At 39.8% G+C, this 13,624-nt stretch overlaps 1 protein-coding gene across 1 annotated transcript in view; it reads left to right on the forward strand.

Moving 5' to 3' along the window:
* LOC104406862 (serine/threonine-protein kinase Nek11-like) overlaps window positions 1-11,312 on the forward strand; it is a gene marked incomplete at its 5' end in the record, with an annotated part of 19,655 nt that extends 8,343 nt beyond the window's left edge. Inside the window, 4 exons of the mRNA XM_010015970.1 lie at window positions 39-174; window positions 5,475-5,599; window positions 7,611-7,671; window positions 11,212-11,312. Of these exons, the coding sequence (XP_010014272.1) occupies window positions 39-174; window positions 5,475-5,599; window positions 7,611-7,671; window positions 11,212-11,312 (423 nt within the window). The remainder of the gene's footprint in view (window positions 1-38; window positions 175-5,474; window positions 5,600-7,610; window positions 7,672-11,211) is intronic.
* Window positions 11,313-13,624: the final 2,312 nt, after the last annotated feature.

Here is a 13,624-nt window from a genome sequence, read left to right on the forward strand (position 1 = left end):
ACTCTACCTGTTTCTCCATGCTGCTTAATTCAACTAAGGAATCTTATGGGCAGACTTCAGAACTTCCAATTCATTCTCAACCAGTCATGACATGCAACTATGCATCCCTAGGACATGATGAACCAAGTGGAAATAGGTCAAGTCAACTCTGCATGTCTGAATTTACAGACCATGGTAAGAATTCCAAATTTCATGTTGAAATAGAGCTTCCTATCATGAGATACGCTGAGTTAGAAGGAAATAGCTTTAACTTTACACATATGAAATGACTGGTGTTAGAAAAGCATTTTCTTAATCATCTCTTCAGTGCAAAAATGAGGAGAAGAATTCAGAGCATTTGCACCTCTGGTACACTTTAATGCTGTTTGCTTTATCTGTAACAATGAGAGAAGCAGATGGAAACTCTTTAAACTGTGTTTGTCTATTCTGTCATCAAATACCTATTGTATAAAGAGTATGAAGTACTATATAAGATGTACTTTCCTGTAGATAGATGAACAAATAGTCAAGCTTTTCAAAAAGGTCAGGAAAATATTTTTAAGAGCATGTTTACAGGTGTTTCTACAGTGTTCTGGAATAATGTCATACTCTCAAATACTTAAGAACCATGGTGTAAGCACTGTATTGATTAAATATTTTTAATTAGATTAGAATCTTGCAAGAATGTGTTAATATACTTTGAAGTATGAAAACTACTTTTGCTACCAGCTCTGCCTTCTAGTGTTGGTTTACGAACATCTATGATAGTATATGTGAATAAATAAAAGGCATCAGCATCAGTTTATGGTGGAGGTGGGGCTTTTTAGTAGCATATGTCTTTTTTCTTGCAGTATAGCCTCATTTATGTCTATGTGGTTGACTTATTATTCCACAATATAAGGAGGGATGACGTGTGTAGGAGAGAACCCAGCTTCTAGAAATACATCTGAAGGGGAGGATGGAGAAGCTTGCAAATAGAGGACCAGGAGAAAGCAGTAAATGTGGGTGGGATACGTACCAGGGGAAGCATACAAAGATACTTAAATAGAAACAGAACAACATGCACAAAAAGAAAGAAACTGATATTTCTGCTTTTAGAGGTCATTAAGCTGTTAAACTATAATGACAGAAATTAGATGAGTTTATATTTGTGATGCAGAAGCTGGGTCAATCCATTGTATGAAATGGAATACATCTTTAATTGCTTTTGCCAGAGTCTCTGATGTTGAAGTGGTGGGTTCATGGCAAAAAACCATTATGAACAGGCAAGAGAAATTACATGGTTTCTCTTTTCTTTGTGAATAACTTGTTATTCCTGAAGCTAATGTCAAAGCTATTAGTTACACTATTCAGTACTCACACTCTTCTTTTCTTTAAACATTTCAGTGCAATCATGCATGTTCATCAACTTCATCAGGGACTGTAGTGATAGGACAAGGGGTGATGGGTTCAAACTGAAACAGGAGAAGTTCAGGTTAGATCTAAGGAAGAAGTTCTTCCCTGTGAGGGTGCTGAGGCGCTGTGAGGAAAGCAGAGTTCCTGCCTATACCGTGTGTATGCCACACTTGGGGACTCGCTGTGCTTGGGCAGGTCAGGAGTGCTGTGTGAGCAAGGGGAGCCAATGGGCTACAGACAGTGTCAGGACCTTCTGACATGGTGCTGTTCTTCTCCTGCAACAGCTTTCAAAACAAAGAGGCAGGGTACCCTGGTTTCTGCAGCAGTGCTTTCGTTCAATTTTTGATATGATAGACTTGATGTTCACTTCACTAGCACCAGTTTTTCTTACCCAAGTACCTTCCAGGCATATATAGGTTTAATTCTATTTTATGTCAGAACAAAGGACATGCTAGGCTTTGCAAAGGTGTGGCAACAAAAGTCAAACAGACCTAGTCCAAAGAGCATCATTTTTATTAAAGCTATCCTCTGAAAGTGCTATCCAAGGAGTTTTCTTCCATGCCACATTACTAAAGTGTGCAGCTGAACTGCTAATGTTCAGGGATGGTGGGAGTAACCGGCCTTTTGCTACATGGTTAGTGGAAGTTAGAGGTGTATATGGAATATCCCATGGGAAAACTCAGGAAGCAAATAGTCTGGAGGATGGACTGCAGATGTGGAAATGGAAGCATATGGGTCCCAACCTTCCCTGATAGTGCCTGCCCTGAGCTGGAAGTACCTACTCAAGTTATCTGCACTTAGACTTCACTAGGCCAGCACAGGTACAGCTTGCCATGTGGATTTATGATACCTGCTGTGCTAAAGCCATCTTACATGTTCTAGAAATTCATCTGATCATAGGTCTCAACTACATAAGCTCTTCTGTATGCAAATTAATTCTGCAGAGAACCAGAGATGTGCCTCTGTATCTATAGCATGCAGAGGACTAGAAGTTGGCTCTACTTAGTAGCACCCAAGGAATGGGAACCAGATAGTCTAAATGAAAGCATTGATGTTTTGAAAGTGCCTTCTTTAAAGATACTTGTCAGGAAACCAAGAATTTGCAAGGACTTGTAAAGCTAAATCCCAAGTTCCCATCCACTGGACCTGCTGTATTCTTTCAGAAATGGCACTTGTAATAGATTCTAAATCACAGCCAGTAAACAAGTGTACCCTGAAACATCTCCAGTGTCTGAACTAGCATTGAAAAGTGTTATTACTGAGCTTGGATTAACTGGCCATATATAAGCAGCTGTCAAAGCAATTTTACAAATGGTGAACAATTCTGACAAGGATACAGAAGCCGGCATGGAAGTGGGATACAGCCAGTGCCAGCCTTTCCACATAGTTTGAAGGCATCAGCAGTTTTGGATGGTCATGGGCTACTCACAAGGTATAGAGCTTTACCTTAGCCAGAGCAGATATTTTAAAGTTACAATTATGAGTAAAAAACCTTATTTTGATACCTTGTTTGGCTGGGAAGGGGAGGATTGGACTTTTTAGTATAACAGTAAACAAATGCAGAATGTGGAAGACCACTCAGAGAACACTAGTGTAGTCCAGCTTAAACAGGGGAAGTTTAGGTTAGATCTAAGGAAGAAGTTCTTCACAGTGAGGGTGGTGAGGCACTGGAATAGGTTGCCCAAGGAAGTTGTGAATGCTCTAACCCTGGAGGTGTTCAAGGCCAGGCTGGACAGAGCCTTGGGCGACATAGTTTAGTGTGTGGTGTCCCTGCTCAAGGTCCTTTCCAACCCTAACTATTCTATGATTCTGTGTTTCTATGATTATCATAAGTAGGCTGTGAATGCATAAATACACATACATAGAATGTAGATGAATCTACTAAAATTATACTAATCACAGAAATGACAGTGTCTCTGCAAGAAAGAAAAATGACTGTTCATTCTGCCTGGAAAAGGAGATGTATCTTCATTGTTACAGTGTTGGGGTTTTGTTGTTTGGGGTTTTTTGTTTGGTTGGTTGACTTTAGGATTTGGTGGATTTTTTTTTTTCAAACTAAGAAAGGTGAAAAATAGAAACAAGAAGGTTTGAAATGGTGGCAGTGGAACATGGGGCTGTTTTGCATCTAAAGTATCTTCCAGTATCTGAAGGGGACCTACGAGGATGCTGGAGAGGGACTTTTCGTCAGGGACTGTAGTGATAGGACAAGAGGTGATCGTGTCAAACAGAAACAGTGGAGTTCATGCTAGATCTAAGGCAGAAGTTCTTCCCTGTGAGGATGCTGAGGTGCTGACACAGGTTGCCCCATCCTTGGCAGTGTTCAAGGCCAGGCTGGACACAGAGGCTTGGACAAACCTGCTCTAGGGTGAGGTGTTGGGGGTTGGAACTGGATGATCTTAAGGTCCTTTCCAACCCAAACCAGTCTGTGATTCTATGATTCTATAATCTTAAAACTTAGAAACCTGAGTGAAAATGTGTCAGAATGTTGGAGGTAAATCAAGTTTATAAGAAAAGGAAGTATTTTTAAAAAATTTTTTGGAGACGGTAGATGTTAGAGATTATATCTCAACAGGAGAGCTCAGCCACCTAGTGCTCCAGATAAATAAATTTTCACTGAGTTCTCTTTCTTACACCTGAAATATTAGAAATATTCTTCCTGCCCAAACTCCAAGGTCTTTTATTGTATTTTAACTGGATTCTCTTTTAAATTCTTCTTTTTTTTTAATTAATGTGAAACAAGTAAAAAAATGTAGTAAGCATTTTTTATGTCATTGTTTGCATTGAATCTCTTTCAGTGCAGTTTAAGTTGGTATATATTTCTTTAAAGTGGTACGTTTAAATGGGGAGAATGGCACAAATCAGCATTAGCTAAAGTTAGGACTGTGGTGATTTATGAGAACTGAATATTAGGCATTTTGTGTCTTCGACTAACATTTCTTGTAATCATGCCAGGCAAAGACAGATAGCAAACAATTTGCTATTGAAAACTGTTAGCATAAAAATGTTGCTCCTGAGCTTGGACATAGCATATCTTGATAAGTCAGTAAGGGACTGCCCAAAATCAAAGCATGGTGCTTAGCTCTCCTGGAATATCTCTCTAATGCTTAGGGCTATTGATGGGATGTCTGGCCAGCCAGACTCCCATGTCTTCTGATCCTTCCTCTTGCTGCTGAGCTGTGTCTCCTGTGTGGGAAGTCTTTGCCTTGCAACTTTCTGCCTGAAAAAGTGGGAAATCTGCTGTTTTATTCACATAGTAACCACAGTCCAGCCTCTGCTTGGAACTGAATATATGCTTCCGGGCTTCTGCTGAGAAAGGTCTCCTAATTGAAGCAGATGCAGTCAGGCCTTAAGCTGCTTCACTAACTGCTTACTTACAGAGTCCGGGATGCTAAAGGGTTTTATCCAGAGGAGAGTGGCTGGAGTGTCTTTCATGCTGTGATGAATATGTTAGTTTTAATAACAATTATTGTACTTTATAGGCTCATTGCTATGTTAATATTGCTGTTGCTAAAACTTGGGATAGTAATAAATTCAGAGAGCATGACACCCAAGTACACGTAGCTGCATTTAGCCAGTTTCTACTATGTCACTACGCTTTTGCTTCAGGAAAATTTGGAAGAAGATGCAGATTTTATATGCTCTATCTTTTAAGCATGAGCCTGGTATATAACATTTTCCATTTCGCTTAACTGTTGTATCCACCACAGGTTATGTGTGTTAGAGAGAACCGAACTGGGGCATGATTCCAACTCACAAAAGCTGGATTCACTTCAGTGCTGACCCTGCTTTGAGTAGATGATTCCATGAGGTCACTTCCAGCCTGAATTATTCTCTGGTTCAGTGATTTCAGTTCAAAATCAATATAGCTGCTTTAAGGTCATTAATTTACATATGTTGAGGATCTGACCTTTTGCCAGAGACAGGTTTAACACTGCTTAGCATGTCATTGAAGATGAACATTTTAATCTGAGAACCTATCCCTTGATTTCAATCACAGAATGTGTTGCTAGTGACGTAATGTGTGCTATAAAATCTATTTTAGCTTTTTAAGATCATACATTTTTTCTGTCTAAATGCTATAAAGTCATAATTGTCTTCAGAAATCCCAGAAGACCCAGCAATAGCAGAAGAATATTATGATGAAGAGTTTGAATCCTGTTCAGAAAGCAGTGAAGAGGAGGAGGATGAGGAAGCGTCAGAAACTGTCTCTAAGCCTAATCACCAGGTATGTGTGACCTTTTGGAAAATAGTATACACTTGATGCTCATTTTTCGTGGGAAAATTAAGCTCCTTTCAAGCTTTTGTCCTACTGATGTTACTGAAATTTGGCTTTGTTATGTTTGTGTGTTTATATCAATACTATGAATTAATTATATGTGTATGCATATGCCGTTCTTCTGAGACGTCAATGAGAAGGATTCTTGCATTCCTTCAGGATTAAGGATAACACACCCATGAATGCCTTACAGTGAATTTTTTTTAGTAAACTTCCTTGTGACTGTAAAGCACTCAGGGTGGGGTTCTGTAACATTACCTATGGGTACATTAAGTTAAAGCTGAAAGTATACTTCAAGGATAATATCTAAATTCCATCTCTAATTCCTGGGCAACCTCTAGTTGCCACTTCTTCATTTGAGGACAGTGTGACAAATATGAGCTGCAAGACTTGACCAGTGGATCTGTAAACATTCCCAAGAACCTCAAAAAGTGCCAGTGAATAGAAAACTTATTGAAAGGCATAAAGTAGCTTTATCAGATGAGGCTGCCACAAGAAAGTCTTGGGGATCGCAGTCTAAAGGAAGTTCAAGATTATTGGAGAAGGCACCTAATTTAGATCTGGTCAGAATGAGCTGGGGTGAATCTTGTGTCCAACGATCAAGTCTCAGTGAAATCAATGAACTTAAATGCCCAAGTCAATTCTGCAAATTGATCTTTCTAAGGCATTCAGGAACAATTCATTTCTCCCCTGGGCCCTTGTGTACAGTGTCTCTGAATAGTGCTGTCTGTTTCTGCTTAGGATCATGTATGTTATCCCTTGTTCATGTGCAAATTTTGCAGAACAGAGTATGATGGGTTCTGCAATTTCAGGGAACCAACCAAGTATATTATCACTCCTCTCCAAATTATAAATAATTTGTACTGATTTTTTAAAATTTTGAACTAATAACTTCTTGAAATGTAGTTCTTAAGACAAAAGTAAAATATTTGAGTGAGAAATCAGAAACTCTACCACTGTAGCAGGGAGTCCTGAAATTGTCTCACCAGTTAAACCTGAATCATAGAATCACAGAATGGTTTGGATTGGAAAGGACCTTAAGATCACCCAGTTCCAACCCCCTGCCATGGGCAGGGATACCTTCCACTAGACCATGTAACCCAAGGCTCAGTCCAACCTGGCCTGGAACACTGCCAGGGAGGGGGCAGCCACAGCTTCTCTGGGCACCCTGTGCCAGTGCCTCAGCACCCTCACACCTCTAAGGAAGAACTTCCTTAGATCCAACCTGAATTTCCCCTGTTTCAGTTTGAACCCATCACCCCTTGTCCTGTTGCTACAGTCCCTGATGAAGAGTCCCTCTCCAGCAGCCTTGTAGCCCCCTTCAGACACTGGAAGCTGCTCTGAGGTCTCTGCGCAGCTTCTCCTCTCCAGGCTGAACAGCCCCAATGTTCTCAGCCTGTCTTCATACAGGAGGTCCTCCAGCCCCTGCTCATCCTCGTGGCCTCCTCTGGACTTGCTCCAACAGCTCCATGGCCTGATGTTGAGGACACCAGCCCTGCACACAGTGCTGCAAGTGGGGTCTCATGAGAGCAGAGGGGCAGGATCCCCTCCCTCAAGCTGCTGCTCACGCTGCTTTTGATGCAGCCCAGCACATGGGGGATTTCTGGGCGCAAGTGCACACTGAAGTGGCTCATGTTCAGTTTCTCATCGACCAAAAGTTTACCCAATTTACCCTTTGGGGAACGAATTGTTCCAAATCTCCAGGCTAAACTTCCCCTGGTGAGCTTGAGGCGGTTTCTTCTTGTCCCATCGCTTGTTATATGGGAGAAGAGACCAGTTTGGGTATTAGCTCATTCCCAAGCCTGGTGTTTTAGGAGAAGAAAACAGAAAAAGTCCTGAGCAATGTAGACTCTTTGTAGTTGAGTGTTGACATTCATTGGTGTAAGCAGTAACCTTTATGTTTGTGGTATATAGTGCTTGTGCTCACACTGATCCTAATTGTTATTTAATTTTTCCACAGGACAGTGATGTCGAGGCAATGGTCAAGTATTTGGAGAGTGTCCTGAATAGTAGCTCATTGGGTAAGATGATATCGCTTCTTTAAATGTGAGTTATTAGCAGCCTGTATTCATTACATTCCAATTATTTGCATTTTGCAACAAAATAACTCCAAAAATGTGACCTTGTAAATCGCTTCTTCCTTAAGCTACTGCAGAGAGTACAAGTATGCCAAAAGAAAAGGCAATACACAGTTAAGTGCTTATGATGAAAATAGTGGAACCATAAAGCATGATGGCCAGAGTGCAGAATGTTCTAAGGAAAGCGTTTAAAAACTTGCCTTCTGCCATATTCTCTCCAGAGGAAAATATTGAAGGATATAGAAGTTGTTTCTAGTACTGCTAATAATAAGAGAAAATTAATTAAAATATAAAAAAAATTAAAATGATGATCCAAGTTTGGATACTATTTATTTTAGTTTACAGGATCTCATTCCAAGCACAGAAAAATCACTGGGAATTTGAAATTGCAGTTGAATCCTAAAATCTCTGGCAAATTCTGTCTATAAATTTAGAGTTTGAAAACCTGGTTTCTCACTAAAAGAATAAAAGAAAAGCTACAAAGAAAACTTCTATGAAAGCAGGCTATTTACTGAGGCTAGCATAGTCACTGTCCTTGAAGACCATGGGATTGAACTGTGCCAGCAGAAGCCTATATATAGGTTGCTCTAAAGCCCAGCAGAGTTCCCAAAGGCTCTCAGGGGAACTACAGTCTTGTTAGCTGCTCCATTTACACTCATTCAGCTGGGGTAAACCTGACTCAGTATTATTTGAAACTAGAGCTTAGGGAAGCCTGGGAAGTCCTCCTTGTAGAGGTTCCCCTCATGCTGAGCTCTGTTTAGCCCTGCTTGTAAGAAGCATGGGCTGATAGGAAGAGAAAACCAAAGAAGAAAAAGGATGAAAAGGAGTAATCAAAGCTGTGGCCATCATAGTCTTGGAGCCACTGGTCACTTTTTGAAGAAGTGTAGGATGTTCTAAGAAAAGCATTTAAAAACTTGCCTTCTGCCATATTCTGTCCAGAGGAAAATATTAAAGGATATAGGAGTTGTTTCTAGTACTGATAACAGTAAGAGAAAATTAATTAAAATATAAAAAAAATGTTCTTGTTGATGGATGGGCAGGCAAACTGCTCGAAGCTTGGTGCAAAATATATTATTACTCAAGTAACTGCTTCTAAGAAAATACCTCCAATATAGAAGTTACTGTGAGTTATGAATCACCCCAGGAAAAAAACTTGAGGTTTCTTGTAGCAACAATGGTAAAGCTCTTAGAAGTTTTCACTGAGAACTCATTTGTTTTAATGACTAACTACATTTTTGCAGCATCCTCCAATCTGTAGTCCTTGCAGCTGCCTAATAGTACCCAGAAAATCCTATTAAATGGAGAGGAAAATAGATACCAGTTTGATTTTTGACAATAAGGGTTTTAGGCCAACTGCAAATGTAAAGAGTAGACAAAGTACAAATTATTTAGCCAGAATCCCAGAAAAAATAAGAAGAATGTCTTTAATAATGAAATGTCAGAGAAGGAGATATTGTAGCAATAAATAGATTGAACCCACTAAGCAGAATGAATATGCTGAGCTATTACTACACTGATATATCCCATAATAATAGTAATACCAGAATTTAGCTGAAGCCTGTGGTTAAATGTACTCTGTCTTAAGAGAATACAAATATTGTATTTTCCTTAGACCACTGGTGCTCAGGGCATTAATTTTTTATAGCTTCTAAAGCCCAAAGCGCCACATCTGGACCTTAGTTCCATACCAACTCAAAGAGCAGGATGCCACCCAATACGTCATGAGCATTGCTTTGCACAACACTTGGGGTTTTCCTGGGGCCACCCTGAATTTTCCAGTGCTGCTAAAGTCGTGTAGTGCTTGCAGACCTCATGTAAAAATGTACGGATATGCATGTGTAGTGTTATAGTGTATGATCAGGAAATGTTCTTTGCATCAATGGGTGGAGTTATTGGTTGCTAGTAAGAACTGAGCCATTAAGTGAAGAAGTGAAAGAGAAGATAGGAAAATGTTTTTAAAAGTCAAGTCATTTGTCCATAGCCAGATAGACTCAGGAATCCACTTTTTCAGTAGTCTCTCCCTGTGTCTGCTTCCTATCTTCTGAATCCACCAAAGATCTGAATACAGTGGGCACTAGAGTGATTCACAGAATCACTAGGATTGGAAGTGACCTCTGGAGATCATCCAGTCCAACCCCCTGCCAAGGCAGGGCCACCCAAAGCAGGTCACACAGGAATGTGTCCAGGCTGGTTTGAATGTCTTCAGAGTGGGAGACTCCACAACCCCCCAGTGCAGCCTGTTCAGTGCTTTGACACCCTCACGGTAAAAAAGTTCTTCATCATGTTGAGGTGAAGCTTGTTGTGTGTTAGTTTATGGCCATTGCTCCTTGTCCTGTCGCTGGGCACCACTGGAAACTTGCCTTTGAGATACTGGCCTGCATTGATGGGATCCTCTCTGTCTGCTCTTCCGTAGACTAAACAGGCCCAGCTCCTGCAATCCCTCCTCATAAAGAGAGATGCTTCAGACCCCTGATCACCCTTGTGGCCTCTGCTGTGTGATGGAATGGATAATATTGCATATTAAATATTTCCCCTTCAGATGAAGATACTCCTTTTTTTTGTGTATGCATAAATATATATAAAAATCATAGCTGTATATGTAAATACACATATAAGTGAGAAATATACATATACATATGCACACATGTTCACGCCTTCTGTTTACAGGCTTCATGGGCTGTTGCAATATGCAGACCACTGTGGTACTCATCCATAGAACACAGAATTGCTGAATCACAGACAACTGTCAGTGTTGACAGCTTGAATAGGCTGCCATTTCTTTGTTCTGTTGCCATTTCATCACACAAGTCCATGCTTAATCTAAGGAATTTATTTATTGTGCTGACTGTTCCCATTGGAAGACAATTCCAGAGCCTCTCTGTGAGCTGGTGGCTAAAATATCTCCTTTAATTTACCGACAAAACTTCTTTATCAGCCAGCTCATGCTCATTTTATTCCTGTGCCAATCTTTTTCTTTGGCTTACTCAGTTCTTCCTTTCCCTTCTGCATACTCCATTCATTTCTTTATAATTAGAAGAAAAGATCCTACTTCAGCTTTCAATTTAAAGTAATAAGCTAAATGAGAGACTTGCCTCTTATGAAGAAGGTTAATGCTCTTCTAACTAAGTGCAAGAATAATGGAGGAAAACTTGTATTGTCTAAGCAAATTTCATTTTGTTGAATATTTATCTGTCCCAGCACTTCCTCAAGTGATTGTGCTTTCTGTTGTAACGTAATTCTGTCTATGCTCTAGAGAAGGAAAATTGTTGTTACAATTCTGGTGCCTTTAAGCTATAAATCTATTTATCCCTCAGAAAGAAGTTTTCTTAATATGCATTTAATAATCTGATTCATCTTTAATTAATGTGGCACTACCTTGTGAGAAACTGGAATAGTCTTCCTCCTTCTGTCTGCCCTTGACTCTGCAATATTGCTCAGGGGATGAAAGTGAATAAGGTTATTTTTCTGTGCATTGACTTGTAGGCTCGGGAACTGTCACCAGAGTGTCTCCAGTGGTGCCCCAGGGATCCAGGGCTCTCAACAGCACTATGGCTGAGACCAAACTGAAACACATGAGGGAGTAAGTAACGTATTTATGAGTTACCAATATTCAGACAAAGAGGATTGATTTGAAAAAATACAGAACATAACAAAGAACAGCCATCAACAAAAAGAAGTGGAGGGTATGGTATTCTTTACCAGCTAGGTATCTACTTGCCTCCAGAGAGGATGAAGATTGACTGTCACTTCTGATTCTTTTGTACTAATCTGCACGATCACTGTCATCCTTCCAGGATCCAGTTTGCCTTCACTGCTGTCAGTGTCATTCGGAACTTCGCTTTCTTTATTAACTCAACACATGCCCATAAATCACTTGCAGATATCCATGTTCCCACCATGTTTGCTTCTTCACCCACACTTCATTCTTGCTTGGAACTAAAGACTTTTTTTTCCCGTATGATGATTTAAAACAAACATGGTTGTTGCTGTTGGTTGGGATTTTCAGATAACACAGAGTAATTACATGTGCAGCTACCTTTGAAACTTAAACTTGAGAGTTTAATTGCTTTCACCATCACTGAAACCCCAGATTTGTTAATAAAGATTTCACTGTCTTAATAGAACAAAGATCTGTGCTTCCCTTCCAGAATGTACAGGTTGCTGTACCTTGAGCTTTTATCTTGATTCAGTAATTTATGGCCTTCCAAGATTTATTGCTCCCTAATTTAGGTACTGATCTGGAAATCATAACTCTCTCTATTATTTATGAACTCGATTTTTCTTTGCAGAGGTGCAACATTCAACTGATTTCAGATTGCACGATCTTTAAGGCCATTTTCTCTTGTGTGGGTAGACAGTGCCAGCAATATCATGGATATGATCAGAATACAAATAAATTCAAAACAGTTATTACTAGTAGTTAAGTGAGTCCTCTAAAGAAAATGAATGCAACCACAACAGTGTTGATGCTGATCACAAATGACAGTGCCAAATGCAATGTGTATTCAAGGGAAATACCAATCAGATTTACGCCAGATAGAAGTTGTTCAGTGTTATGCTGTTTCAAGATGAAGCACCTTCTAGGGTTACACATTGTAGCTTAGCCTTTTTTGTGCAACCAATAAGCAGGTGTGTCAGCCTGACACACTCATTGCTTTCCATCCCCTTTTCATGGAAAGTATTTATAAAAATCAATAAATTCATCATGTTGTGCCAACTAGTTGCGAGGTGGGATTGCTTAGACAAAATGCCCACTAATCTTACAGCCTTCACCTGTGTTCTCATGGTTACAGGATAAACCTTAACTGTTTGAACTTCATGCTTTTAGGGATGAGGTATGATTATGGAAACACAAAAAGAAGAGCAGGGGAGGCAACAGTGAAATCTGCTTAGGTGGCAAGTAACTATAGCAAGAGAAGTATGAAGGTTTGGGTTTTGCACGATTTTCAGATGCTAACAGCAATAGATTCTGATGAAGGAGACTCTCTTTCGTGTCATGAATTACTCAGAAAGTAAGCATTGTGCCTAACCATTACAAGTAACATTATTGAAAGAAACGCTTATTAGCTCTGATGAAGTGGTAGAGTCATGTAAAATAACAAAAGGGGCCTTTTAGCCATTTCTAATTGACATGTGAGTGGTCTGGGCTTGCAAAAAACTGCAGCAGAAGAGTCACTTGACAAGATGTGATGTGGTCATTCCTTGAGTTATCACAGTGTGCCGCACTGGATGCTTTCTTTAACAGTAGAGACACTCTTTATTAGAGTCCCAATTTAGGTAGCTTTTACTGTATTGTTACGTAGGAATTTGTACTGATACTTGTGAGAGGAAAGTGATGCTAAAAGTCCGTGCAAGAATATAGAAGGAAGCCACTGATGTTCTTGAATGTGGCAGGTAGAGTACTTGATCTCCTCCTATTTTAAGTAGAGACAGTCACTAGCTTTTTTCACTACAATCTCTGAATATTTTCCCTGACATCTTCTTTCCAATTACCATTGCACTCTGTTAAAGCATTTTGAATTGATATCCTGTCAATAAGAGTCATGACTTATCACCTTCCTCCTGTGACAACAATTTCTAGTTCATTATACTTGGTAACAGTATTCATTACAAAGTTTACAGCAGCACCTGAAAAACTTGGTAGACAAACTCAAGTGCTTTTTCAGGCTTGAGTGAAGAGCAACGTCAGCTTGTTAAAAGTTATAAAGAGGTCAAAATCTACATTAAAAGAGACAAACCCATCTTGTTTAGCTCTCCATATGAAAAAGGTTTTCTGCTTTTCAGCTTACGGTGTCTTATTTGAAGCCCTCCTTTCCAAATTTTTGACTACTGCAGCAACAGTTTGACCACAATGAAGGGCCTGAGAGAAGTGCAGAAACGCTGAGAAGTCTTATGA

This window comes from Nestor notabilis, unplaced genomic scaffold (genome assembly GCF_000696875.1).
Source record: "Nestor notabilis isolate BGI_N333 unplaced genomic scaffold, ASM69687v1 scaffold11876, whole genome shotgun sequence".
Classification (NCBI taxonomy): Eukaryota; Metazoa; Chordata; class Aves; order Psittaciformes; family Psittacidae; genus Nestor; species Nestor notabilis.